At 59.4% G+C, this 27896-nt stretch overlaps 1 protein-coding gene across 1 annotated transcript; it reads left to right on the top strand.

Moving 5' to 3' along the window:
* Window positions 1-1384: 1384 nt before the first annotated feature.
* On the top strand, window positions 1385-27896 carry TMEM255B (transmembrane protein 255B). The gene is made up of 8 exons (XM_027115722.1): window positions 1385-1702; window positions 4260-4322; window positions 12649-12738; window positions 15558-15638; window positions 17340-17425; window positions 18420-18579; window positions 21607-21750; window positions 26802-27896. Exons 1-8 carry the CDS (start codon window positions 1385-1387, stop codon window positions 26967-26969), a joined length of 1110 nt encoding a protein of 369 aa, XP_026971523.1. The 3' UTR covers window positions 26970-27896.

The following is a 27896-nucleotide window of genomic DNA, read 5'->3' as shown; positions in this document are numbered from 1 at the left end:
GTGTCTCTGCCTCCGTTGTGCGGTTGCTGTTGACTACGTAGGAACGGGCGTATCTGAGATCGAATTGCTGTAATAATGATTACAATTACGGTTATTGTAAGTGAGGCTTCCCTGCCTTCCCTGAGACACACGAGAGGAAGAACAGTTCACACGAAATCCAGGAGTCAAGGCCTGAGGGAGGAAGGTGCCAGTGATGCAAGGTTTCCTTTCTTGGATTCTGTGACAGTTAAAATTAGCTTTGGCTACAGATACCAGGACATCCACAATAGTGGTTTATGGTCCAGAGATTTAATTCTGTTACCTAATCAAAGTTTGGAGGTGGACAACCCAGGGCTGTCTTTCTGCTCTGCCTCTCTTTGTGTGTGACTTCTATTGTCAAGGTTCCCTCATGGTGCAAAATGGCTGCAGGGGCTCCACCTTTATTCCAGGCCGCGGGAAGGATGAAGGGGAGAAAGGCAAAGGGACTGGCTCCTTTAAGAGATTTCCTGTAGGTCCCACCCAACATTCCTTGTTGAGGTGGAGATTTTTTGCTGAGAACTTAATCACCCAGCTGGAGCAGAGGCTGGAAAATGCCATCTTTCAGCTGGCGTGTTTCCACATCCAATAATTGGGGCCTGTTGACAAGGGGAGAGGGTAATGGACGTGCAGGTGGGCAGCGGCAGGCTCTGCACACTTTTATACTTTCTTTCCACCCCTTCCCATTTGATCACTCACGTGTTTGGTGCTGAGCCAGGTATAGGAGTGGAAGAACACAGGATGCCTGCCCTCCAGGGAACGGCTCAGTGTGGACATGGGGGCACAAGTGCACCCATGGAGCAGCGTGGACATGCTGGCCATCCCAGAGGGACGCACGCCCCCTCTCTGTGTGGGACCTGCTCGGCCTGGTCCAGGGCAGTGTGCAGAGGTCCTCTGTGCAGTCTTGGAGTAGGGCAGGGTCCAGGGTCATGGACTTGGCAAGGCCCAGGGGTGCTTGTTGATGCAGGTAAAGTGCTCAGTGAGACCAGGCACGGAGCAGATGCGCCATAAGCGGCCGGCGTGACTGCTGCCGTGTGGGGTGAAGCCGGGACGGAGGCCGCAGGGGACTTGGAACCCGGGGAGGGCCCAGCGCCCCCTGACGTTTACTGAGAAGCTGCTGTGCGCGGGCACTGTCTCAGGTGGCAGGGACGCAGCGGGGGACGAGGCAGGGCCCCTGCCCACCCTCATGGGGCTCATCGTCCGGACGTGTGGGTGGTGACAGTGCCTGGATACCCCTGGGTGCGGTGGGGGCCACAGGGGAGGGCGGCCGTGCAGGGGTACCGGCGGGGTCTGGGTGCCCTGTAGGAGACGACGGTGAGTCCTCAGGGCGGGCGGAGGGGTGGCGAGGGGTCCCGCTCTGAGCACGGGGATGGGCGGGGAAGAAGCAGGCGGTGGTGGTCCCTGGGGAGCGCGTCCCAGGCTCCTGCCAGCGAGCAGCAGGGCTGCAGCAGAGAGCCAGGCTGACCCGGGATGCGCTCGAGGTCCTGGCCCCCCGCCCCAAGCTCAGCCCCTTACCAGCTGGCTCCTTGTTTGTGTTCCCCCAGAAGGGTTTGCGAGAAGAAAGAAGACTTCCCTGTGGTTTGTGGGGTCTCTGCTGGTGGTGTCCACCTCCATCCTGACCGTCGGCCTCGCTGCCACCACCAGGACGGAGAACGTGACCATGGGCGGCTACTACCCCGGGATCATTGTGAGTGGCGCGGTCCCTGGGGTCTGCCGGTCGGGGGGCCTGGGGGCGGTGGGGACACAGATGTCCGTGTGCTGCAGACACGCTCCACCCCAGCCCCCCGAGGTGGAGGTTTAGGGCAATTATCCTGCATGCTCAGGTGGCCCCGTGGGGCACAGGGTCCTGAGAGGTGGGGGAGGGGAAGGAGAGGGGTCGGAGGCAAGAGGTGCGACAGGCCCTGGCCCAGAGTCTCCCCAGAGTGCCCGGGAAGAACCAGCCCTGTGACGCCTGGACTTCAGCCCCATGAGACCAAGCTGAGCAAACCACCCCTCGGAAACTGGACTCAGAGCTTTAAAAGACGCCACGGAACCTGGATAGAAGGTGCGTTCGTGGGACCGCATGGGATCAGCAGGAAAACGAGCTGACGTGGTCCTCACCTCCGCTTCTGGGCAATAACCCCACTAGGTAAACCCACAGCCCAGCCAGACCTGGCAACAGCGGCCCCCAAATCCAGAATCCTCCAGACTTCTGAACTGTGGGACTGTGTCCATCTGTTGGCAGTAAAATTTGCTCCAAGCGTCTGCATCGCACTCAGGGAGCGTCTGTGAAATTGCTTTTTATCAGACATGATGCCCTGCAAACGCACCAGAGCCCTGAGGGGCTGTGTCACAAGTGCTAAACCAGGATTTTAAAAACGAAGCTTATTCAATCTCATTACTCTCACTAGAGGTATTATGCAGATTAGTCACGATGTTGATAACATTTTAACAAGGATGAAAATACTTTACAAATATCATTCATTTTCTCTTTGTATTTTTCTTTATTTTTAGATTTTATCTGTGCTTTATAAATCTGCATTATCTTCCTGTGTACACTTTCTGAGTAAACCTACATAAATAGTGTCTGTGCAGGTAGTATTCTCAGTGAACTCCCATGAGACTCTGCTTCCCGGGCCCGTGTCCTGGACGGAGGGGAGCCAGGGGTGTGGAGGCTGGCGGCTGTGAAGACGCGTCCCCCAGGTGACCGGCAGACAAGGTCAATCTTGAGTAGGATTTTGCAGTGTTCTCTACGCGTCACTGGTTCAGGATCTCACCTGGAGGTCACCTTCAGAACATCCTGGGTGTGTTCAGAGCCTGGCTCTGCAGAGAACCTGACTCCTGGGCGAGAACCAGAGTGCAGCTGGCTTCAGCTCAGCGGTTCTGAAAGCAAACAGTGGACACAACAGATGAGGTTTGCTCAAAGAAAATGTGGATAAAAGTCACTTCTGTGGACGCACGGCATCCGACCTTGAGACTTCTAGCAAGGGCGGGTCTCAGGAAGAAACTGGGTGAGAAGGTGCAAACACCTCAACATTTTGGAAAGAGGAATTTTTTCAAATCCAAAAAAATGCAACTTAGCGAGAATTAATAGATATATTTTAATACATTTATGTTGGAATGGAATTGTGATATTTTGAAGAAAATGCTCATCTTTCCTCACTCCTTGAGAATTCTTAAATTATTGGTGAAAACTACATCTGTGCATTCACGTCCGTCTCCATAGATATAATACTTGCAGGCAAAGACATCCTTGGACATAAATAGGTCTCATTTTTAGTGCATTCAATCTGGCACCATGGGTAGAGATGCCATAGCTGTGTGGGTCAGTCGCGCGGCTGTCCCCAGGCTGCTGCCTCTGCCTCGCACGGTCACTCAGAATCCGACGGGCCGGGCAGAGCTGAGGGTCACCCACTGGGTGGGCTCCAGTGCGGGGTCTCGGGGCGGCCCTGTGCCTCTGGGAGGGGCTTGTCACTGGCTGCTTTGAGCGCTGCCTCCCCTGGCGTTGCTGGAGCTCTGCTCTTCAGGCTGAGGGAAAGCTTTGGAATTCTTCCCAGGCGGGTGTTGGGGGATGAGGCCACCGGCACCCCTGGGCACACTCGGGCGATGCGAGATGAGCACAGTCGTGGTGCTTCTCCAATGTCCCAGGGTCACCTGCACCCAGGCCGAGAGCTGAGGCCGAGGAACAAGCGGACTGGTTCCCAGGAGCCCCTGGGTGCCCTTCCCGCCCCAAGATTACCTGTTTGCCTGCTCACCTGAGTCAAAAGCTCATTTCTAAGGGGTGTCAGCCGTGTGCGTGTCAGAAACACCCTTGGTTCCAGCTTCCTATGATACTCCCTGAGGGGTCAGCCGTCCTCCCACGACGGCCCAGGAGAAGCTCTCAGACGGGCCTCTCCCTGACCACCAGGCGTGAAGGATGGGTCACCATGAGGAAGTTCTCCTGTCTGGGTGGGGGGCACGTGACACTCATTTCCCGGACTCGAGAGTTAAACTGACGTAGGAGTTAACACATTTGAACACGGGAGATGAGACAGGCCTGTTTCAGCAGCTTCTATCCCGGTCACTGGCTTCGACGGCTCCTGAGAAGCCCACCCCAATGGGCACGAACCTACCTGCCGCTTAATGCTTCGGGCTGTGTGAGGGGGGCTGGCTGGCCTCGCTTTCCGATAGGATGTCCTGAGGCAGGTGGGCACTGTTCCCTGTGGGCATTAGGCTGCCAGGCATGTAACCCGAGCGCTTTCTCCCTTGTTTTCCTTTGGTGTCAGCTGGGCTTCGGATCCTTCTTAGGAATTATTGGCATCAACCTGGTGGAGAATAGAAAGCAAATGGTAAGAATGTGCATTGTTTCTTTCAAATGTGGTTCGTGGGGCTGTACCCGGGGTGGGGGGGAGTGCTGCCCCTCTAGCTGCGGTGTTCCTGGGAAGGCCCCTGCCCCAATCCAGCACCCCTAGGGTCAGTGCCCAGCTTCCCAGGCTGTGGACTGTACACCCCAGGACTCAGGGTTGAGTGGGTGCCGTTCACATCTTAGGCTAAGTGAGCATCGCCCCTGGGATTGTAGGGGCGATGCTCCTACAACCATTCTACAACCTCATGTGGTGTCTTAGCAGCTAAGGTTGGGCCACGGGAAGGGGTGGGCTGGAATGTTGGCAATTAGTTTAAATCATGGTGTATAAGGTTCAGGCAAAAACACGCGTGTATGAACGTCTGTCCTTGAGTCAGGGAGCCTGGCATCTCCTCCTACGGCTGGGGTGTGACGACGGCTCTCCCAGACTGAGGAGGGAGAAGGGGTCAGTGGAAAACCAGGAGAACCGTGGTTCGGAGGTCTTTGCAGAGGGCGTGTCTACAACTGTTTGGCTGTGGGACGTATGAGGGCCAACCGGACGTGATCGGTCAGGTTACAAACCTGACTTTTATTGATCATTTCAGTTTGGAGTCTGTCGTGTTGATGCAGTGCTTTGGGGAAGAGCTATAAGAATAGTGAATCCCTAGTGAATTCAAAATAGTTAACTTTGCCAAATCATTGTGCGGCCAGTGCTGACTTTTGAGAGGGTTCAGGGAGGATGCGGTTGGACCATACGCTGTTTCTGTCTCATCTCCAAATCATCGTAACAGACTGTGCGGGCGTTTCCGCCTCCACCTGCACCGGCCATCATCCTGAGGTATCACCAGGATCCCAGTGGCTGCCCTGGGCTTTCACGGGTGTGTGAGGGTGTGGAGAAGGTGGAGACTTGCACACAGCTGGCGGGAGCGTGAAGTGACGCAGCCACTGTGAAAAACAGCGTGGCAGCTCCTCACAATGTTTTGCGTAGACTTACCGTAGAGGAAAGCGTGTGCTGTCGTCTGCTTCTCGTCTGGCCCTTCTGTTGGGTGTGAAGTGGGGTCTCCTCGTGGATCTGTGTTTCCTCGATGACTAATGATGTCGAGCCTCTTTACATGTGCTGACTGGCTTTTTGTGTATCTGTTTCCGGTTGTCGTTGAGAAATGTCTATTCTAGTCCTTTGCCCATTTTAAAATTGGGTTACTTGTCTTTTTATTGTTGAGTCGTCAGAGCCCTTTATATATTCTAGACACAGGTCCCTTATCTGATACGTGATTTGCAAGGACTTTAGCCCATCCTGTGGGTTGTCTTTTCACCTTCTTGGTGGTGTCCTTTGAGGCACAAAAGTGTTCCATTTTAATGAAGCCCGATTTATCTAGGTTTTCTTTTGTTGCTCGTGATTTTGGTGCCATTTCTAAGAATCTCCTGCCAACTCCAAGGTCATGAAGATTGCCCTTATGTTTTCAAAGAGTTTTATCACTTACATTGAAGTCTCTGGTCCATTTTGAGTTGATTTTGTATACGGTGTGAGATAGGGGTCCACATTCAAGCTCTGGCATATGGCTCCTCAGTGGTCCTGGCACCATTCGGTGAAGAGACTGTCCTTTTTCCGTTGGATGGTCTTGAGACCCTAATTGATAATCACTTGGCCATAGATGTGTGTGTTTCGTTTTAGATTCTCAAGTCTGTTCTGTGAGCTTCTGATAGAAATCGTGTCGAATCTGTAGATCAGTTGAGGGAGTGTCGCCCCATGAACTTGGGGATGTTTTCCATCTCTTTAGATCTTCTTTCAACAATGTTTTGTCGTTTTAAGAGTTGAAGTTTTGCGCTTCTTTTGTTAAATTTATTCCTAAGTGTTTTATCCTTTTGGAGGCTATTGTGAATGGAATTGTTTTCTTAACTTCATTTTTGGATTGTTCATTGCAAATGTATGAAAATACAATTGAGGGGCTTCCCTGGTGGCGCAGTGGTTGAGAGTCCGCCTGCCGATGCAGGGGACACGGGTTCGTGCCCCGGTCCAGGAAGATCCCACATGCCGCAGAGTGGCTGAGCCCGTGAACCATGGCCGCTGAGCCTGTGCGTCCGGAGCCTGTGCTCCGCAACGGGAGAGGCCACAGCAGTGGGAGGCCCGCGTACCGCAAAAAAAAAAAAAAAAAAAAAAAAAAAAAAATTGATTTTTGCATGTTGCTCTTACATCCTGCAACCCTGTTGGTCTCACTCATTAGTTCTAATAGTTTTTTAGTGGATTCCTGAGGATTGTCCGTCTATGAGGTCATGTCACCTACAAATAGAGATAGTGTAACTTCTTCCTTTCCAAAATAGTTGCTGGACTTCTATTTCTTTGGCTTTGGCAAAAGAAATGTGGGCCTTGGAGTGGGAGGATAAAAATCCAGAACTGACCCTAGCCCCCAGACAGGGTCCAGCCTCCCTGGAAGCCACCCTGAACCCCAGGCGAGACGGGGCCACCAGGTTCCGTAGACCAGAGCTTTCTGCCTGAGGTTGCGTGTGTTGCTGTAGAATCTCATTTCAGCCCTTTCAGGAACGCGTCCCCCAGAATCACCTCGTACGATAAACACGGGTTTCACTGTCTAACATTTAAGTTAATATTCGTGAGAGCCGAAACCTGTGTCGACCATTAGTCTGTCTGCCGTCTTGACTATCGTGAGCCTCAGTTTCTTCACATTCAGGATTGTTGAGCATCTGAGTCAACGCACGCGAGAACATGCAGTGCCGCGCTGGTCCGTAACGGGTGTTCGGAGACTAGTAGCCATTGTTGCTTATTGTACTGAAGCATGGAGGTCAGTCAGAACATTCAAGTTGTAGCAAAGGAAACAATAGGAAGCTGAGAAAACGTCAGCTGGAGACAGTGCTTGTTTCAAATGTATCTAGATTTGTAAGAACGCTCTCTTTTCCCTTGCTTTCTCTTCATTTTAATTTTTTGCAATAGAAAAATGTAAAGATATGCAGAAGTGGACAGAATAGTATAGCAAACCCTCTGTATCCATCTCCCAGCTTCATCCATTGTCGACTCGTGACCGACCTTGAGCGGTGTTTTGAAGCAAGTCCCAGACGTGGTATCATTTTGTCTGTAAACATTTTACTCCGCTCAAGCTAAGGGGTGGAATCTAATCATTACAAATGGCTCCTCCACGATCTCTGCCCGTCATGGCATTAGTCTCCAGTGATGTCCAAAGAATGCCCTCAGCGGAGTCAGCTTTTGATATTTTCCCATTGACGAATGAGTTCTTGCTTTCTCCTTGCCCAGACATCAGAGGCCCTGATTTCACCCACAGCTCTGCCATCTAGCTTGGTCCCCACGGCCGGGGATGGAGAAGTTAAGGGCTTAAAGCACCTTGTTAACTGCCGCCTCCGCCCACCCCCAGCCATATGTACGTGCATGCGCACACACACAGACACGCACGCACGCACACAAGAGACACACACGGACACACAGAGACACACACAGACACACATATACACACACAGACACACACACAGATACACACACAGACGCATACACTGGAATCTTCCTGGAACATAGTTTAAAACCCCCTGAACTAGAAGGACCGATGGGACGTCACTTAGCGGTAGAAGCGCGTTTCCTACAGAGGATTAGGGTACCGGCCTCCGTCTGCTGGGCTTCTGCTCCTTTGAGTGTTGTGCTAGAGGGTCCTGGCACCCCTGCTCCGGGTCTTGACATCACAGGAGTCTCCTCGGCCCTTCACCTTCCCGTGTAGAAGCCAAGCTGGTCTCTGCCCCCCAAGGACTGAGCTGGGCGGGGCTGAGACAGCAAGGCCTCGAGGGCTGGGCAGGCAGACGTTGGGGTGCTGGGGGATCCGAGGGCCATCGGGGAGGAAGCCTGCGAGGTCCACGGTGACCCACGTGGAGGCTGTGCGGGGGGGCTGGGCTTTCCCTGTGAGGGCCCACTAGTGATGGGGCAGGAGGGTGGTGGCCAGGTTCACACACTATCCCACCTCCAACCCCGTGCTCCACCAAAGGGCCTGCACCCCCGTCCAGTTCTTTCTTCGGGGAATGCTTCCGGGGGCGGCGGCACGGGGGGGGGGGGGGGGGGGGGGGGGGGGGGGGGGGGAGACCCTGAACGCATGGGCCTTCGGCCTGTACATGCAGCTGGGGGGCCCTTGGGGCGGACAGGGGAGAGGCAGTGAAGGCAGAGAAGGGCTGGAAGGTCTATCCCCAGACCGGGACAGGAAGGTGGACGCTCCTGGCAGATAAGGCCGAGAACTGAACAAGGCGAGTCAATTCTGTTAATAGTTTCAAAGAACCAACTTGCACCTCGATTCCCTTTGCTGCTTTTCTGTTCTCTGTTTCTTTTATCTCTGCTTAAGCCTTTCCTAGTGCCTTGCTTCTGCTGGTTCTGGGTTAAGTTTGCTCTTCTCTTCTAGTTCTCTAAGGTGTTACCGCCTTCTCCTCGGTGTGTGTGTTCACAGCTCTCACTTTCCCTCGGTCCTGGTTTAGCCGCGTAGCCTCTTGCCTGGACCTGTGGTCGGGGCTAACTGCTCCCGTCTCCACTTTCTACCGTTTATCTGGCTCCAGGCAGCCTCCTTCGTATCACATCCTTATCTGTTTGGTGTTTGTTTTTGAAAATCACTTTCCCCTGCTGGAATGTAGTAAACTCTGTGGGCCCAGCGGAGATTTGAAGATGACCTTCCCCCACTGAGTAACAGCTGCCCTTCTCCCAGAAGAGACCCTGACAGGACAAGGAGACACAGTCCCAACCCTAATCTAGTGCCTTCCTTAGTTGCTAGAGTCACAGACAGACCCTGTCTGCAACATCTGTCGGGCCCGGCAGCCCTCGTGTTAGAGAGGGGCCTTCGGGGCACAAGCGGGTCCTTGTGCTAACGTTGTTTAAACCCCTAGGCTGCTCGAGGGGCAGCGAGGCCTGGTAAGGACGTGGTGGCTGTGACCGAAACCAGGACACGCAGGCCTCGGCCAAGGGGCAGCTGCTCGTCCTGGCCGGTTTCCTATTTCCAGCCCGAAGCGCTGGAGGAGAGAACTTCCAACGTCTTTCCCAGCGCCGTCATCGGGACCCTGGTGGCTCCCGGGCAGGAGCACGCGTGCGGCCGCCCCGGAGCCGAGTTTACCACGTGTGAGGTGGTGCTAGCTCTGGCTTTTACGTTCTCCAGGGCAGTGGGAGGAGGGGCAGCCGAGCAGAGTCCCCTGAAGGTTGATGAGGACGTGCAAGTCGTGGGGACATGTGCAAACAGGGTCAGAGCACGTTTACACACCCCGCTGTGGGCAGCCCTGCGTGCTAGGAGACGCTTTGCAAGTTGTGTGCTGTCTGTGGAGACCTGGATGAAAGCTGGTGGAGGTGTGATGTGAGCGTCTCTCGGCCGAGACTGTGACCGAGCCGCAGTTGGGGCGGAGCCGGCCAGTGGCCAGCGTGGAGCAGGGCGTCCTCTGAGGCGTTGAGTTGGTGCGTGGAAGACTCACCAGGGCAGCGGGTCCGACGATGGCTTTGCTCACCCGCTGGTGGTGAGAGAAGCAACAGGGCCTCAGGGGCCACTTCTGGGAGCGTCTCAGGCGACTGTAGTGCTTAGTGGACTTCCTGAACCAGCACCTGTGCTGGAGCACACGGGGCTGGGCAGACACCCACTTCTGATGAGGTCCCGGTGACCAGGCTAGCCGCAGACCCACTGGTCCTAGGAGACCTGTCGCTGGGGACAGCTCCACTCCTTAGGGACACTGGCAGTGGCCCTGGGGGAGGTGGGGAGGGGGAACGGTGCCGTCCCAGGGGTGTCAGGCCGCAGGCTGCGTGGCTCTCTGCAGGAGCAGGTATCCCGGACCGAGTGCACGGCTGGACCCAGTGCCAGCCCGGCGTCTGGGACAAAGCAGGTGCTGGGGAACACTTGCTGGCGGAGCAGTTTGTCCCTCCCATTGCTTTTGTGCCAGAAAGTCGTCCTCCCTTCCTGAGGTCACAACTACCTGGGGGTCTGGGAGGGGCCGGGGCTGCGTCTGAACTTGACTGTAGCTGTGGCCTCTCTGTAAGGCTGGGGTGGGAGTTCCAGGTCAGAACCGGTGCTTTCCCTCCCTACGCGGCTGGGGTGTCAGGATGGGATGGGTGCCCCGTGCTGAAGGACTTGGGGCTCCAAAGCGATGTTGTTCAGGTCGCGTCTCTGTGTTGGGCCCCTCTGGCCGGAAGCTCTGCCCAGCAGGAACCGCGTCCTTCCTGTCGGGCTACGGCATCCAGGGGCCTCGCGGTCAGTCACAGGAGCTGCCCTGCTCTCCGGCCGAAGCTAAGACGAGACGGGGCGGCCTCGCGCTCCAGCCGCTACGAAGCATGAACCGTGGACTGAGCGTCTCTGTGCGAAGGGCGCGAGCCCGGGGCGGCTGGAAGGTCCGGGGAGGAAGCGGGAGGACGCGGCAGGCAGAGCAGACTCAGGCCTTTCATTCGCTGGAGACGCGGGCCTGCCTGGCTCCCGGGACAGCGGAAAAGTGCCTTTTGAGTCTTTTTTGTGTTTTCCGGTTCGGTGTGGTTCCTGCAGTGATTTTTCCCACCACTCTTTAGCCAGCCGCGTTGCATCTGTGTGCAGTAACTTCACGGGAAGGGACCACGCGGTCTTCCTCCCCCCATATGAGGGAGGGTCTGCCCCTGGCCTCCCTGCTCGGCGTCGAGGCCCTGCTGGGATGAGACCCCGCCTTGTGTCTCAGGGCAGCTCCTGCCTCGTAGACCTAGAGCACCTGGGCGGAACGTGGGTCTGACCGGGGCTCCGTAGAGCCCCAAGGCGAGGTCGCTGCCATTGTTCAGATGCAGGCAGGGTTCTCTGCGTGGCTTCCCGCAGGGGGTCCCCAAGGTCCCTTCTGTTCAATTCTCCATTACTGTCACAAGTGTCACGTGGGGGGAAGGGCCCAAGGCAGCAGTCGGGCTTGTCACACCTGCATCCACACAGCACCTGCAGGGCGTGGATCCGGCGCATGGAGAGGTCAGCCGCATGGCTCCTTCTCCGGATGGGGACACAGGACCAAAGGGGTCAGCAGGGCAGAGACCTCCGCAAGGCTGGGCAACGGCTCTGATGTGCGGTGTCAGGGGACAGGTTTCACTTGGAAGCAACATGTGGGGCTGGGCCTCAGGCCTGTGGGCTGCGAGGAGGGAGCCCGGCCACCCTCCGCCTCGGGACAGCCTTGTGTGGCCCTCCCGCCCATTCTGCCCCTTGAGTAGCCACCGGGAGCCTCACGTCAAAACGGAAATCAAAGCTGCAGTCTGTCAAACCAGCCCACGTTTCATGCCAATCCCTGTGCTTTGTTGAAGAAACAAATCTCTCAGGCTGACAAGGGTGGGAGGGTGGGGCCGTGCAGGTCAGTAACCCCAGAGCCTGACTCGGCCACGGGGAAAGAGGCAACCGAGGAACGCGGGTGGCGGGAGGCAGCTTCTGCCCGTGTTCTCCAGGCTGGAGGCAGACGACCTGCACGCACGCATCGTGCTCTAGCTCGCAGCTTGTTGTTCACAAGGTCTGGGCTGGAGATCCCGGTTACTTTACACGCCCTCTAGGACGGAGTGAATGCACTGACGCCGTGGCTCGTGGCTGCCACGGGGGTCCTGCCGTGGTTGGCAGGGTGGACACTCGGTGTCGCCAGTGGCAGGACGTACAGGAATTTTGGTACCACTTTTGCTGTCTGTTTTGGTAAACCTGAAATTGTTCCCCGAGAGAGAGAAAAAGATTTAAAGAAATGGCCAACAGACGTAAGAACAGGTTCTCAGCCTTGATAATAACAGAGAAATGCACGTGGAGAGGCAGCGAGGCTTTTTCTGCCGTCAGATGGCAGAACCGAGAAACGAGCAGCGAGCCCTGGGTCCTTTGGGACATCAGGGGGTGGGTGTCTGGCCGTGGGGCGTGGGAGCGAAACACATGCCCCCTCAGATCCTGACGTGCAGAGACCCCCTACCTTGTCCTGTTGGCAAGCGTGGCTCCCTGTGTGTTCCAGGAGATGGTCCTGCAGGAACACGCGTGTGTGAGCCCAGACTTTATGTAGAATGTGATTAGGGTCTTTGTAGCAGAGTCTGTAAAAGCAGGAGATTGCAAACCGTTTAAATACCCTGGAGGCCCGCCGTTACCCACAAGGCCGTGGGGGGACCACACTCCCCATCCAAGAGCTCCTGCCTCCGACCCTGCGAAATAAACGAGGCAACCAGGACGGGCCTTGCTCAGCGGGATCGGGCCTGGGGCGCCGCCCCGGCCGCCGCGGAGGGTTTCTGGAGAGGCCATGGTGGGAAGTGAGGACCCCGCGGAGCAACTTCGGGGGCGGGGCCGGGGGCCTCGAGTGGGCGGGCGCTCGGGGAAGGTCTGATGAGACTGAGCCTCTCCCGTCTCTGCTTCCAGCTGGTGGCGGCCATCGTGTTCGTCAGCTTCGGCGTGGTGGCCGCCTTCTGCTGCGCCATCGTGGACGGCGTGTTCGCCGCGCGGCACATCGTGAGTTCTTCCCAGTCTCCCTCGTTCTGTTCTCAGTTGCTCTGTGGGTTTAAGAAATCTTCAGAGGTTCAACTTCCTCTTGCAGGACGCAGCTCGGTGACCTTCACAGTCTGACGAATACAGATGTGTTGGCCAATCGCAGTCTTTCCTCCTGTCCCTCCCCTCGTTTCCTCCAAAACTGACCCAACACGCACCCCCTACCCCAGTCATCACATCATTAGAACCAAAGTCCTCAACTTCCCAGCGACACTCCTCAGGCCCCTCTTTAATCAGTAAGATGAAAGATGTCCCGGAGCCAGTGCCCCACGACTTCCCAGGCTTTTTGCTCAAATACGTGTGTTGGGACCTCCTCACTGGACGCTGTGCCCATGAGGTCCCTCTGCCTCTGTCATCCTAATGGTGGGGAAGCCGGGGGAGGACACGCCACGTCAGACACTCGTGCTTTGGAACCGTGGGGCGGTGGCCGGGACCTGCTCAGAAGGAAGGGCCGGGCGCTGCTGCTCTGTCCACCAACCCTGACCTGGCGCCCCATCCGGGCCGGGAAGGACCCACTGGCATTTCTCTGCGGCCCCAACGGGTCCTGTGTCAGGTGGGAATGCGACACGAGCTCAGGGCTTTACGTGCGCTCGTTCACGTCGATTAACACTGAACTCTGAGTGGTTTTATGCTTGTGAAGTTTCTTAGGTTATAAAAAGTGCCGGCCCTGGTGGTAACGTTAGGCTAAGCTTTACAGTCGCTCTTCTTGGGACTATTCGGTCAGTTTGAAATTATTTCCAAATAAAAGGCTCACAAAGTGCTGGCCCTGGGAATCCTTACCGATTCCTCTCCAGGAGAGGCGAAGGGCCAAGGAAGGCGCAGTTTCACCCTCCCAGTCAGGTTTCACAACTAAAGAGGCAGGTACGGTTGATTCCCGCAGCCTCCCTCGAGCCTCAGGTGTGACGAGCACCCCCTGTCCGGGGTGTAGGGTGTGGAGCTCAGTCCCCACGTCCCTGCGCTTTTCTTTCTTTTTCCTTAGATGGGTTTTCAGCTTCCTCTAGCTGCATGTGGCCAGTGTGGCCAGGATCGGCCGTCCCGCCAAAGCTGGCCTGCCAGTCAGGGACTTGGATGTGAACAGAGGGGCTGAGTTTCCAGGTTGAAAACACATAGCCTGAAGCTGCAGGGAGATGGCTGTGGTTGAACTATGGAGAATCAATTAAAAATGCCCTTTTCTGGGCTTCCCTGGTGGCGCAGTGGTTGAGAGTCCGCCTGCCGATGCAGGGGGCGCGGGTTCGTGCCCCGGTCCGGGAAGATCCCACATGCCGCGGAGCGGCTGGGCCCGTGAGCCATGGCCACTGAGCCTACGCGTCTGGAGCCTGTGCTCCGCAACGGGAGAGGCCACAACAGTGAGAGGCCCGCGTATCGCAAAAAAAAAAAAAAAAAAAAGCCCTTTTCTGCAGCTTGTAACTGGCTATCGGCACTTCCCGAGATTACAGCTTTAAGACGCCAACAGCTGGGGTAGAAAAATGTGTGGAGGACGACCCCCACGTCGTCCTCACCCCCAGGGCAGGCGAGCTGGCATCCAGCCCACTGTGGACGTGTCGGGTGTGTTGGGGTCCGGCAGGCTGGCACCCACGGGGCCCGGGAAGACTTCATGAACATCCACGATGACCCCGATCCTCAGGGCCCTGTGAGCCTGTGCCCGCCGGCGTGTTGCCCTTCTGGTCGATCCCAGCCTCTGGGCTCAGCCTCTGTCTGGACCAGGCCCTCCTTTCTGCCTGTAACCAACCGAGCAGAGGGGGATGAGGGCGCGCGTCTGGGAGGCAGCCTCAGGGAGCCCCACCTTCCTGGGGGCAGCAGAGGTGGGGTCTCGGCCTTGCGGGCGGCTTTCTCGGGCCTCAGCACCCTGAGCCCTCCCTTCAAACGCACTGGCTTCCCAGTGGAAGAGCCTCCCCGGCCCTCTGTAGGAGCGAGACCGGCCCTGCCTTGTTTCAGGGCTGCACAGGACACCTGGAGTGGCACCCCTGCAGGCGAGGACTCACAGCCTGCAGGCGCCCCCTTCCCAGCTCCAGAGCCAGGAGGCCCTCCCGGGTGCCCTTATGGTTTGGCACCATCTGCCCTATGAATGTCGGGGACAGGCTCACGGATAGATAGTTGGATGGGCACGTAGGTGAACGTACGCTCCCGTGGCTGGTGAGTGGATGGGTGCATGGAGGGACGGGTGGATGGACGTGGGTGGATGGATAGAAGGATGGAAGGATGGATGGAGGGATGGGTAGATGGACGTGGGTGGATGGATAGAAGGATGGAAGGATGGATGGAGGGATGGGTGGATGGACGTGGGTGGATGGATAGAAGGATGGAAGGATGGATGGAGGGATGGGTGGATGGATAGAAGGATGGATACACAGATGAGTAAGTGATCGGGTGGATGGTTGGTTGGTTGGATGGATGAGTGGATTAGGCTGAAACCCACCTTGCTCCCTCCCTCGTGGAAAAATTGCTGTGCTTTGAGGGAAAGAGGCAGGAGCCAGGGGGTCTCCTTGTTGAGACTTGTACGGGAGCACGACCACCTCCCTCAGCTGCCCTGTGTTGACCGATGGGGGGAGCTGTGCCCCTGGCCGGCAGGGTTGGGGTGCCTGCTTCCTGGCTGCAGGAGCCCAGCTGCTCTGGGATGAGCCCTGGTACTTCCTGCTCTTTGTACTCCTCCTGGGAGGGGTCCGTTGGCCTTGGCCCCTCTCCTTTGGGCTCAGAGCCTGCGGCCACAGGTCTGAAATCACCTCCGGTCCCTCCTGACATGGGGGTAAAGCTGTCCCGTTCCATCTGTGGTTCTTGGTCTCTAGGAGCCCAGGCCCCTCACCGCAGGAAGGTGCCAGTTCTACTCCAGTGGGGTCGGCTACCTGCACGATGTCTACCAGACGGAGGTGAGTGCAGCGCTGGTCCCGCTCGTTAACCTGGCCCAGATCTGACCTTCTGTCCCCAGCACGCCCTCACGTCGTGCTCACCGCGCCCGGTGAGGTGCTTCGCTCCGGATCACAGCTGCCGACTGCCTGTGGTGCAGCCCCGAGGCCACCGGCCCCGTCTGTGCGGCGTTCACGATGAGCCTTTTATTGACGTAATTAGTGCACTAAAGTCTAGGATGCTGCGTCTGCACTGGCCCCAAACTCGCCGGCTGTCCCTGGGCCGAGGATGTCTGGCGGGTGTTTCTAAGCGTGGCCGGCGTCTCCTCTTGGGCCGTCCAGGTGGCTGCGTGGCTCCCTTGTCCTGCTGTCTCACTCAGCTCTGCGTAGATTTATCGGTTTAACTAAACATGGCCTCTGACACTGTGCACAAATGTCAGGAAGGAGGCGCGCAGGGCGGGCAGCAGACGCCGTGGCTGAGGCCGCGTGGCTGGCGGCGGGGAGAAGGGGCCTCTGCTACTGCCCCTCAACGGGGCGGCACACGTCTTCTCCAAAGGCCTGGCCTGTGCCGCTGGAGGGGGCCCTGGGGACTCGTCCTCTTCAGCGGGGGTCACCGGGCCCCCCACGCCCTCGTGCTGCTCTGTCCTTCCTTCCTGCTCACCGCAGTGTGTTCCGAGCGGTACTGGGGTCACAGAGGTGACACCTCGCAGGAGGGAGGGACGCCTCCCAGCAGGGGGCACCTCGGGTCAGGATCAGGGTTAGGCCTCGCGACCTCCAGCTCGCTGTCCTGTGGCTCCGACCTTCCCGTGTGCTGGCTGCCAGGCTCAGAGCCCGGCGGTGCCCTGACTGCTCCCCGGCTCCCCTCGCTGAGCCCCGGTGCTCACCTGTCGGGCCGTCCGCCCAGCCCCCTTGCAGGCTGAGTCACACGGGCTCACTTCCATGGCTCCCAGCAGCCTGTCTCTGGTCTCCGCCCCGTCGGGACTGTTTTTCCAGATTAATCTTTCTAGGACCCCTGCTCAAGCCCTCCCACTCCTGATGTGGGTGGCTTTCGGGAGTTAACCACAGAACCCTGAAAGAAAGGCTACATGCCCAAGGGTGGCTTGAGGTGCCGCTATAGGGGCCGGGGCCAAGGACCTCTGGGGTCAGGCCCTGCCCCCGACCTGCCCCCTGACCTGCCCCGGGCGCTTGGCCTCTCAGGCGACCCCAAGCCTGCTCGAATGTCTGTCCTCACTCATGCACGGCCCTCCCTTCAAGTCCTTCTCCCCAGGGTCCCCGTCCTCTCTCTGCAGCTGGGTGGTCTCTGCCCCACTTACCTTCCACATGGGGGTGGTTACAAAGCGCCGGGGGAAGGAGGGGAAGCCTCCGTGTGACCTGGGGAAGGGCTGGCTTGGTCAGACTGGGCGACCGGGAGCTGTCCTCTGGGAGGTCAGGAAGGGGCTCCCACCAGAGGGGTCCCCACCTGCAGGCTCCTGGGGACCCCCCGCCCCTCACCTCGTCCAGCAAGCTTTGGCCTGGTCCTCTACCTCTCCCTGCAGGGGGTCCCTGTGGCCCCCCAGCCCTGATGCACCTGGACTGGGTGGAGGAAGGGGCAGGTCAAGAAACGTGGGCTCAGGGGAGGCAGCTGCCTGGCTCATGGGGCAGAGGGGTGGGTCCTTAACGCCCAGGGAGGCCCCTGCCCGCTGCGGCCTGAGGACAGGGGCACCTGACCGGACTCTCTGCTCACAGGTGACCTGCCACTCCCTGAACGGTAGATGCCAGCTGAAGGTGAAGAGTAACACCTGCTACTGCTGCGACCTCTACGACTGCCACAGGTGAGCGGTGGGAGCCCGACAGCCGCGAACCCCACGTCCCCGGACTTACCCAGCCCGCTCTGCATCCCCGTCCTTGCACCCACATCCCATTCAGACCTCGCACATCCTGTGAGGCCGGGGCATGGGCTCCGTTCCACAGATGAGAGGACCGAGGCTCAGGGCTGCCGGGAGGTGGGGGGCAGGGGAGGCCTCCCGGGGAGCCCTGTCCTGTGGGCTGTGACCGGCACAGGTGACCCATTTCTTCCTCCCCGGAAGGCCGGGACCCTGTCTCTGCCTGCTGGTCTCTCCGGTCTGGGGACGGGGGCGGCGGTTTGCCCTGTGTCCTCCCCTGTCCCATGGGGCCCAGCAGCGCTGCTCTGTTCAGTCTGTCCAGCTTCTCACCTGTCGTCTGGACCAGTGCAAGGTCCCAGCTCCGCGGGAAGCAGAACCCTCCCCACACCGTCTTTTAAATTTTGTGTTAACAGCTTGAATACCTACATTAAAGCCAACAGGGAGTTTACTGTTGCTTCTTGGAGACCCTCCCTGAACTGTTGAAAACCCCAGGGGCGTAGGCTGCAACACCCTTCCCCCAGAGCAGGAATTCACCCCATTTCCAACCCGAGGCTGTGGTCCAGAGCCTGCACAGACCACGACCACGGGGCCCAGGCCACGGGCCAAGACGAACCCCCTCCGAGGCTCACCCCTCTGTGCTCCCTGCCAGGGCGGCCAGCAGCCGCTAAGCCCTGCTGGCTCCGCGGGTGACCGGGCCGGGGCTCTGCCTGCCGGGGCCCCTGCTTGGGGCAGGCTGTCCTGCTCAGAGACCTGGGCCCCCTCCCAGCTGGATTCTGGGCTCCCTGGGACAGCCCTGCCCCCAGGGCCTCCCTCCGCCACCTGAGGGCCTGGGCCCTCCCAGCAGAGCCCCCGGCCCATCAGTACTCCGCGTCTGCCCCGCGGGCTCAGGCGGCGAGGGGGCCCCCCTGCAGCCGTGGGTGACGCTGAGCCCCTCCCCGCACAGCACCGAGCACCCGCCCACCTACTACGAGTTCGTGGGTGTTCGCGGCTGCCAGGACGTGCTCCACCTCTATCGGCTGCTCTGGGCCTCGGCGGCGCTGAACGTCCTAGGCCTGTTCCTGGGCGTCGTCACCGCGGCCGTCCTGGGGGCCTTCAAGGACATGGTGAGTAGCGCCCGCCGCGCACTGGGCAGACACAGCGACGGGGACGTGGGCTCGTGGAGCCGGCAGCCGTGCTGACCGCAGCCTGGGGACACTTCAGTCCCTCCTCCCCGAGGCTCGCGCCACCTGAGCTGGTCCAGGGAGTGCGAGTTCAGCGGCAGAGAGGGGCACCGAGCCTGGCGCCTGATGGCCGCGTCCATCCCTTGGTGGCCCGCTGAGCACGGAAGCCCAGCGCCTCCGATCCGGTAGATCTGGGGCTCAGGCCCGTGCTTCCCGAAGTCAGGTGACTCCAAAGTGAGCCCCTGAGAACGTGCTGCAGCATCTGGGCGGCCCTGGGCAGGGACTGCACTGCAGGGCCCGTGCCTGAGGCCACCCTGCAAGTCTCTCCGTGGGCAGCGTCCTCTCCAGGGGACCGGCTGTTCCAAACCGTGTTCTCGCGTGGGGCCCAGATGGTACCTCCCGCGACCTGACACTTCATCCGTGGAGGTGCCGCACGGGAGGCCACAAGCGCCAGGAAGAGCTCACAGCCTCCCACAGACCAGCAGCCACCCGCCCATCGCCCGGTTTTAACGAGGAGGAAGTCCAAATGCACGTGCAAACACCCCCTGCAGGCCAGACCCCATCCACAGCCCACACTGCCGAGGGGAGGCTTGTTACCTCTGCCCCAGAGACTGTGGCCCTTGGCCGCATTTCTCAGCCTCACCTGGAGCCTCCCGAGATCAGTGACATGTTTCTGGGAGGTTTCCTGACCCCAGACAAAGCCCGAGATACCACGGGAGACCCTGGCGACCCCCGCCCCACTCCCACTCTGCGTGGTGCAGACGCCGGGCCCAGCTCCCGCTCGGTCGCAAGGTGTCTTTCCGTGAGCGCACAACAAGCATCCTGTCCTTCAAGGATGAGGGCCGCCTGCCCCCGGGACGCCTGGGGTCTGCAGGGCCCACAGTGTGGTCTGGGGGGTCCCTCGGTGGGGCTTTTCCTGCTGTGGCCAGGTCGGAGTTTTCTCTCTCCGCAGATCCGCAAGGAGAGCGAGGTTAGACTCAATGGCTACACAGAGTGTCTTGCTCGGGTCCTGCCCCTGGGAGCCCGGGTGGAGGCTGCTGGCTGTCCCCAGGGATGGCCGTCAGCCCGGTGGCTTTTCCAGAAGAGGGCCCTGTGCTCATGAGTTTATAACAAAACTGCTGGAGCTTCTCTCGGGAACGTAGCAACGCCCCAGAAAGGCCGCTTGTCACGCGGGACACAGAGTTACGTGTCAGCCCCGCTCTGGACAGTTTCCTCTCTCACATCCAGAGCTCAGGGGCGTTGTAAGAAGCAAGTCAGGTGATTCCTTAAAATTTTACACCTGCGAGTAGATGCTCTTGTGAGTTAATGGATCTTATAATTTAAGAATTATCTTAAGGAGCGAAGACACGTCACGAGCTACCCGAAGCTCTGGGCACTCAGGGCTCCGTCCCGTGGGGTGTGGGTGGGCGGGCGGGCAGAGCGTGGCCTCTCGGGTCTGCAGAGGGTCTCCCGAGGTGGGGTTGCCCCGGCAACGTGGCCACGCTTACAGCCCAGCCTGGCTGAGGAAGGGTCTGCGCTGGCCTCGGGTATGAGAGCTGCAGGTGGACAGTCCTCCTGGCCCAGCTGGGGTCTCCTTGCCGTCATGGGAGGCTCGGAGGTGAGAGGGTGCACGAGGGGTCAGGGCAAGACCAGGCAGTGCAGGCGCCTAGCGTCCCCCGCAGAGTGGCCGTAGTTCCCAGAGTGAGGCCGCCTCTGGGAGACCCCTACACCTCCACCCCATCCTCCCCAGGCCCCGAAATGCTGAGCCAGGCCAGGCAGCTCCTCTCCAGCCCATGAGGCCCTCTGGACCCTCGACCCACGACCCTCACCAGCCCCCTCGGCCCGGATCCCCTTAGCCAGGCCTCAGGCCCGAAACGCTCTCCGCAGCTCTGGGGCCCAGCTCTGGTGGTACCGGGCCACGTCGGGGCACACAGAGTCGGCCCTCAGCTATGCTTGCTCGTGAATAAGTCATCAAGGCATCGAGGTGGCTGGGCTCGGGCCCCATCTTGAGTTTTCCGTCCTCTCTCCCTGCTTTCAAGCTGCCTGTTCACTCCTCGGAGTTTAACTGACTCGCCGCGCAGACCAGAGCTCCTGGTAGGAGAGGACGGAGCACTGAGCCTGCGGCATGAAGGAAGCGTGACGGGCCTCCTCCTTCCTGGGCTGCCTGCGTCCCGAGGGCAGGGGCGGCGAGGCAGCTCTGGGGGGCTCGCTGCCCCCCCCCTCCTCAGGACCCTGCTCTGGCACCTCCGGGGCTTTTGATGAGTTTTCAGATGCTCTGTCTGTGCTGCTGCCCGTGCTGTCGCAGCCCCTCCCGGCTCTGCAGGGCCTGCCCCGTGGGTGTCAGGCGGGATCCAGGTTCTGGGCTCTTAGGGAAGGATGCACCTCTGGTCTGGGAACCCCCAAGCCCCCCATCGGGAGCGGCTGGCCTGCCTCTGGAGAGGGGTCCGTCCTACGGCCCGTCCTCTCTGGGGGCGGGTGAGAGGTCAAGAATCAGGGCCCACGTTCTGTTTTCCTTTGGGGAATCAGAGCCTCCCACGAGCTAAGGAAGCCGGAGTTGGAGGGGTTTGGGAAGCTCTGGTCTTGGCTGTGCTGCTCCAGAAATCCCTGCGGCCAGAGCTCTACCCCGGCCTGTGCCACCCAGAGCCCCTGTGGGGAGAGGGCCCTGCTGACTAGAGCCGGGGGCATCTTTGGAATCAGCGCCCCTCGGGGGTGCCCATGACACACGCTCCTGGAGCAGACGGGTGGGGTTTCCTCACTTTTCCAAAAAAAACCCAAGAGAGCCTGGGCCTAGCTGGGCCTCTCGGCGGATCCCGGGACAAACAGGAGAAGGAAAAGCAAGAAGCCCCAGCTTTGGGGCTTTAGTTCTGGTCGGAGAGAGGCTGGCGAGAGGACTCAGAATCTCTCCCTTGGGGACTCCGCCTTCCTGAGCGGCTGCCGGACGGGGCTCCCCAGAGCAGGGCTCGGCTGACACGTCTCCATCCTTTGCGGCAGGTCCCGCTGTCCCAGCTGGCCTACGGCCCGTCCACAGCGCCTCAGGCCCTCTACAACCCCGCCCAGCAGATCCTGGCCTCCACGGGCTTCGGCCCGGTGCCCCCGGCTGTCCCCACCTGCTCGTCGTACCCGCTGCCCCTCCAGGTAGGCCAAGCGTCCCCGGGCCGGACGGTGCTCACGTCCCAGGCAGCTGTCATCCAGGGAGTGCGGCTCGGGTGGGACATGGGGGTGGGGGCTTGGGTTGAAGGAAAAGGGGGGGTCTGTGGCTCCCCCTCCCGACTTAGACAATGGGGTGATGCAGCTGGTGTGGACCAGCAGAGGGGGTGGGACGACTGAGGGATGTGGCGGGTGACCCCAGGCCCCGCGCAGGACGTGTGGCATCCCCGGGGCCATCTGGGGCATCCTTGCTCCGTGTGGCCCTGGTGACCCAGCCCGCCACGTCTTCCGGGGCCTTGAGGTTTTCTGGCCCCTGACCAGGTCCCACACGAGTTGCCTGCAGTCTCCTGGCCCTGTGCCAGCTGCCGGGCCCCTGCGACAGGGCAGCGTCGCTGAGTAGAGCCGAGGGCTTGCCGGCGCTCACGAAAGCGGCAGGTGCACAGGCCTCACCCTAGTACCACTCTGGTGGCCTTGGGGCTGCTGTGGAAGGGGGCACACGGGGGTGAAGCCTGTTCATAGAGCAGCGTCCCGCCCGACCAGCTGCCACTGTGGTGACCAGGACGTCCCCAGATGTTGCTCTGTGTCCTCAGGGGGCAGAGGTGAGCACCTCTGGCCCAGAGAGCCGGTCGGCCTCTGTTTTGGCGGGGGCGGGGCGGTGGCCTTGGCACGTTCTCTGGTCTGTGTCAATGACGGCAGCCCTGGAGCGGTTCTGGGAAGTTCGCGGGGTCAAGGTACCGGAGGGGCTGCGTCTGTGTGCGTGGGCAGGTGGGGTGCTGAGACCCCGGCCGTTTGCTGTGAGGTCACACATCTTCATCTGCTGCTTGGGGTCCCAGCGCTCGAGGGGTGATGTTGACGGGGCATGAGAACTTTCCAGGGCCAGCGGCTGCTTAGGACAGGTGTATGTATCCACCAGCTCAGTGACAGAGGCGGCGGCCAGACTTGAGGAGGGGCTGAGGGGAGCGTGCTGCCCGTCTCCGCAGCCCCTTATGACTCAGAGGAACCCGCAGACTCGGCCCGGCTGGCCGCCCGGGGCTGCGGCACAAGCCCGGCCAGCGAGGTCCACGGTGGCCTCCCCAGGCCCGACAGCTCGTGGGGCTGGAAGCGGGTGTGGGGTCTCTGGGCCCCGGGGCGCAGCAGGTGTGGCGAGCTGAGAAAGCCTGCAGCCTCGTCCTGCCTGGGGCAGGCCCGCTGGGCGGGGAATCAGGGGCCGCTCTACCTCCCCGTGGAGGCGCAAGTCCGTCCTCTCCGCGCCTGGCTCCTTCCGCTTGCCGTGAATGTGAAGCTGGCGGCTGTGCGCCCAGGGCTCCGGGGGCCTTGGAATTCCCAGAGGAGGCTGCGCCGCGGTGGCCTGGCCTGAGGGCAGCGCCACGTCTGTCTCTGAGGAGTGGCGGCCCACGGGCTGTGCCACGGGAGGCCTCCTCCTGCCGATGAGGGGCAACCCCTTAGCCACCCCACCAGTCCCGAGCAGGCGCCCTGGCTGCACGGGGACCCGCAGGCTGAGTCCTGAGTCAGGGAAGGGCCTGGCTCGAGAGTCTTCCCATTTCTAAGACACGGAAAGGAATTACCCAAGCGTCAGGAGGTGAGCTGGCTGCCAGTAACCCCCTGTGGCATCACTTCTCACGGCGGGTACGTCAGCTTCCCCGACACCCAGGTGGCCGTCCTTGGCGGCCCTCGTCTTCCCTGGGAGCGTCACCTGCATCCCACCTCCGGGCCATCCTCCCTGGTCCCCATCACGGGAAGGACCACGTCATCTGGGCGTGGCCTGTGTCCTGGGCTGTGCTCTGCCTCTCATCTGCTTAGTTTGCTGAACCCAGAACGTGAGACCACAGCTGGAGGGAGGGCTGGTTGGCCACCTGTGGTCTCAAACGCCAGCTTGGAAATGCACGGACGCTGAGGAATGGGCGTGCTCCGCGGGCCGCTGTCTCCCGTCCTCCCAGCGTCCACCGCGAGGCCCCACAGTCACGCCCGCACACGGGGACTCCAGGCAGCTCTGGGGCGTGGCTGGGGGCAGAGGCGATCCCCGCAGGGCCCCTCCTCCTGGCCGAGCCCCGGCGTTTGGCTGGTTTAGCACCAGCCTCCCGCAAGCTTGGCCGCAGGGAGGACCCGGGGAGGACAGCACCTCATCCGGGGCCTGCTGCTCTGGGTCCTGACCTGAGGCACTGGCAGGTGTCCTGATTCTGTTCCCCCAGGAGACAGGGCTGCAGGGTGCGGGCATGGTCTCCCCTCCTTACCGCTGGTGCTGGAGAACACAGGGCTCTCTTCCGGTGTCGTACTCCAGCCTCATCCACCATCGGGCCTCTGGCTCGTCACAAACAGCAGATGCTCCCAATTCTCCCTCCCAGGGGAGGCCTGGGCTCCCTCTACACGGGCCTAATCAGCTTTTATCACCGGCACATGTAGGAGCGTAATTACATACGCGTCAATAATCAGATTTGGAGGAGATGGCAAATCAATGATGCTGTGTGTCTCGTCAGGAGGGAAACGACAGATTGATGTTTCTGACTCTGTTCCCATCGGAGGAGGAAAGGGATATTGCAAGTGTCCTGTCCAGTCATTAGCAGCGGAAAACACTCCTGCATAATAGAGGGAGTGAGCAGCTCTTGGGGCTGTTTGGAGCAGCTGGTCAAACGAAAAATCGCCTTTGGGCTTCCCTGGTGGCGCAGTGGTTGAGAGCCCGCCTGCCGACACAGGGGACATGGGTTCGTGCCCCGGTCCAGGAAGATCCCACATGCCGTGGAGCGGCTGGGCCCGTGAGCCATGGCTGCTGAGCCTGCGCGTCCGGAGCCTGTGCTCCGCAACGGGAGAGGCCATGACAGTGAGAGGCCCGCGTACCGCAAAAAAAAAAAAAAAAAAAAAGAACACTCGCCTTCGAAGAAAACCCACATTCCTTATTCCCGGGGCCACCTGGTCAGGAAGTGCAGGAACAAGGACACGCCAAGGATTAACTCACATCCTGTAACTAAGGACCTCGCATCCTGTAACTAAGAGGCTTTTTGTCTGCCCCCCGATGGGATTGCCTGTGTGGACAGAGCCTAGTTTCCTCCGTGGTTCCTGGTGGTTTGCTCTGTGGTTCCTGGTGGTTTTCTCTGTGGTTCCTGGTGGTTTTCTCTGTGGTCTGTGGTGGTTTTCTCTGTGGTCCGTGGTGGTTTACTCTGTGGTTCCTGGTGGTTTGCTCTGTGGTTCCTGGTGGTTTACTCCGTGGTTCCTGGTGGTTTGCTCTGTGGTTCCTGGTGGTTTACTCCATGGTTCCTGGTGGTTTTCTCTGTGGTTCCTGGTGGTTTTCTCTGTGATCTATGGTGGTTTGCTCTGTGGTATGTGGTGGTTTACTCTGTGGTTCCTGGTGGTTTGCTCTGTGGTTCCTGGTGGTTTTCTCTGTGGTTCCTGGTGGTTTACTCCGTGATTCCTGGTGGTTTGCTCTGTGGTCTGTGGTGGTTTGCTCTGTGGTCTGTGGTGGTTTACCCTGTGGTTCCTGGTGGTTTACTCCGTGGTTCCTGGTGGCTTACCCTGTGGTTCCTGGTGGTTTGCTCTGTGGTTCCTGGTGGTTTGCTCTGTGGTTCCTGGTGGTTTGCTCTGTGGTTCCTGGTGGTTTACTCTGTAATCCTTGCTGGTTTGCCATGTATTTCCAGCTGGCTCCTCTGTGGTTCCCACTGGTTTATTCCATGGTCAGTGTGGTTTACTCCCTGGTTCTCTCAGCTGCTCTTTTCTGGTAAAGAACTGACCACACACATGCCTGGTGGGAGCTGGGGACCCGCAGATCTGAGGGATGTTCTCTAGAGGTTTCATTTGTCCCCTGAGGTCAGAAAGAAGTGTGAGTTTGAGAGAAAGAAAGCAATGGAGGTGGGCAGGGGCCCAGGGCCCTTGGATCCCTAGAGCCCTGGCCTGTGAGGAAATTCTCTCTCAAAGCCCAAGGTCTGGGGTTCCTCCAGGGGGGAGGGGCAGGCAGGCTAGCATCCCTGGGCCCTGGGCACCTGCTAAGCAGAGAGCAAGGAACCACCTGGCCCCCCCGAAGACGAGAGCCTGCACACACTCGCCTGTGTCCCATCACAGAAGGGGTTGCTTGCTTTATTTAATGTTGGTTTTAAGCAGGCGTTTTTAACCTCTAGAAGTTAAAAAAAAAAAAAGAAATTTAAGAGGTTGTTGGCGGGTGGAGGAAAACTGGCAATTTTATTAAAGCCTGTGGCCCCAACATTCTCCTTGCAGAATCACCTTTTGCATCTACGTGGGTTCTCCAGAGAAATAGAACCAATAGTATGTGTGCACGTAGGAGACACAGGTAGAGATCTATTTATAGGAAGAGATGATACAGATATAGATATATAGAGGGAGAGAGCCCAGAATCTGCAGTGCAGTCCACAGGCTAGAGGTCCCAGGAAGACAGATTTTGCAGTTTGAGTCTGGTCAGTCTGGAGGCAGAATTCCCTCTCCCTCGGGAACCTCCGTCTTTTCCTCTTCAACTGATTGGACGAGGCCCACCCACACCAGAGAGGGTGATCTGCTGGTCTACATGTTCATCACAGCTACCAAACACCCTCAAAATGACATCCAGACAGTTTGAGCAAACATCTGGGCACCGTAGTCTAGCCAAGTTGATGCATAAAATTCACCATCACACTATGTGGAAAATGTTGATGTTCTTGTCTTTTTCTGTAAAATATGAAGTGTTGAGTAAACCCAGGGCCCCAGATGAGCTGGGCAGCCTCTTCCTTAGACAGTGTTTGCACGTCCGTGCATCCCAGTGTCAGGTGGTCACCAGCCACCCTCCTGAATGTCACCAGCCACCCTCCTGAATGTCACCAGCCACCCTCCTGAATGTCAAGACCTGGATGTCAATGTGCCCACAGGCGAGAAGGGGGCCCAGTGGGGCTGAATCGGGGCCTCCCTGCGGCCCCCTGGGAATGCACGCTGTTCAGGGAGCGGTTCCCACCAGGAGGGCCTGGGTCTGGGGGTTCGGGCCAGGGTGGGCTCTGAGGGGCGCCAGTGGCGCTGGGCGTGTCCCCGGGCTCCCGTCGGCTGAGGAGGCTTTTTCTGTTTGGTTGCAGTCCCCTGGTGGCTTCCCGGCCTCACCTGGCTCCGACCTCTCTCTGTCCGAGGAAGTGCAGCCTCCGTCCCAGCCCGGCTCCAGCTGCCGGCCCCCCCCGAATGCCCCCCCCATCTTCGCCCTCACCCACTTCCTCCCCGGGGAGAAACCTCCCCCCTACGCACCGTGATGCAGAGGGTGGAGACTGAAAACTAGTTTTTGGCTTGTTAGAAAACAGAGCACCTTCTACGAACCCTGCTTCTGTGGCCAGCCTCCTGGAGATGCCCGAGCCCCCCTCCCCTCCCTGGGCACATCCGGGCAAGGAGAGGCCGGACCTGCCCTGGCGGGCGGGGAGCCCTGGTGGCTAAGGCCACCTCACCCTGTGTGAAGCCACACACGAAGCCGTGCTAAAATGCCCGCCGGAGCCGCCTTGCTCTGGTGGCGTCACTTACAAAACAGTTTCATTTTCCTCCTAATTCGTTAGCACTATTATGATCAAGGGGACTGCGGCAGGCGCCCCCGTGTGAGGACCACTTTCGAGGAAACGCGCTGTGTTTGTATTTATGTGTGTGTCCCCGGCGAGGGCAGGGTCACCACCCTCAGCGCTGCACTCCTGGTCCCCACGCACTCGAGTGAAAACTTGTCCCAGCTCAAATATAAGTGCTGTTTCCAAGGCCTGCGAGTGGTCTGAGGTCTGCGTGTGCTCTGTTCCAATCGCGTCCCGCAGCTGCGTGTGTCCTGTGTACGGTGTCCAGGCCCCCGACTGTCAGCCTTCGTGGAGAATCCAGGGAGCCTGGTCTGTTCTGTGGGACACACTGTGTGGGCCCCCGCCCGCAGAGCAGGTGCCCCTAAGATGCAGCCTCTCTGCTGAGAGACCCCTGGAGTGGGGGGGGGGGGGCTCTGGCCCAGCAGCCACGGCCTGGGTGAAGCCGTGCCCAGAACAGACCAATGGCTACCGACCAGGGCCCCACATGCACCTGCCCACTGCCAGACACACCTGAGGAAGCAGGCGAGCGTGGCCTTGGAGCCAATCAAATCCTGGTCGAGAGACAGACCAGAGTCTGTCTCAGAGTTACAGAGTTACAGTCGTGGATGTTTGGGGAAAAGAGATGGCGGA

The sequence above is a fragment of the Aethalodelphis obliquidens genome, unplaced genomic scaffold (assembly GCF_003676395.1).
Source record: "Aethalodelphis obliquidens isolate GAN/ISIS:26980383/991018 unplaced genomic scaffold, ASM367639v1 scaffold15, whole genome shotgun sequence".
Taxonomy (NCBI): Eukaryota; Metazoa; Chordata; class Mammalia; order Artiodactyla; family Delphinidae; genus Aethalodelphis; species Aethalodelphis obliquidens.
This window is presented reverse-complemented; position numbering and strand designations above follow the sequence as displayed.

Coding starts and splice junctions, on each gene's coding strand:
- TMEM255B (XM_027115722.1), top strand. CDS start 1,385: ATGGGCGGGGAAGAAGCAGGCGGTGGTGGTCCCTGGGGAGCGCGTCCC. Junction 12,739..15,557: donor TGTTCGCCGCGCGGCACATC/GTGAGTTCTTCC, acceptor CTTGGTCTCTAG/GAGCCCAGGCCCCTCACCGC. Junction 21,751..26,801: donor CGTACCCGCTGCCCCTCCAG/GTAGGCCAAGCG, acceptor GTTTGGTTGCAG/TCCCCTGGTGGCTTCCCGGC.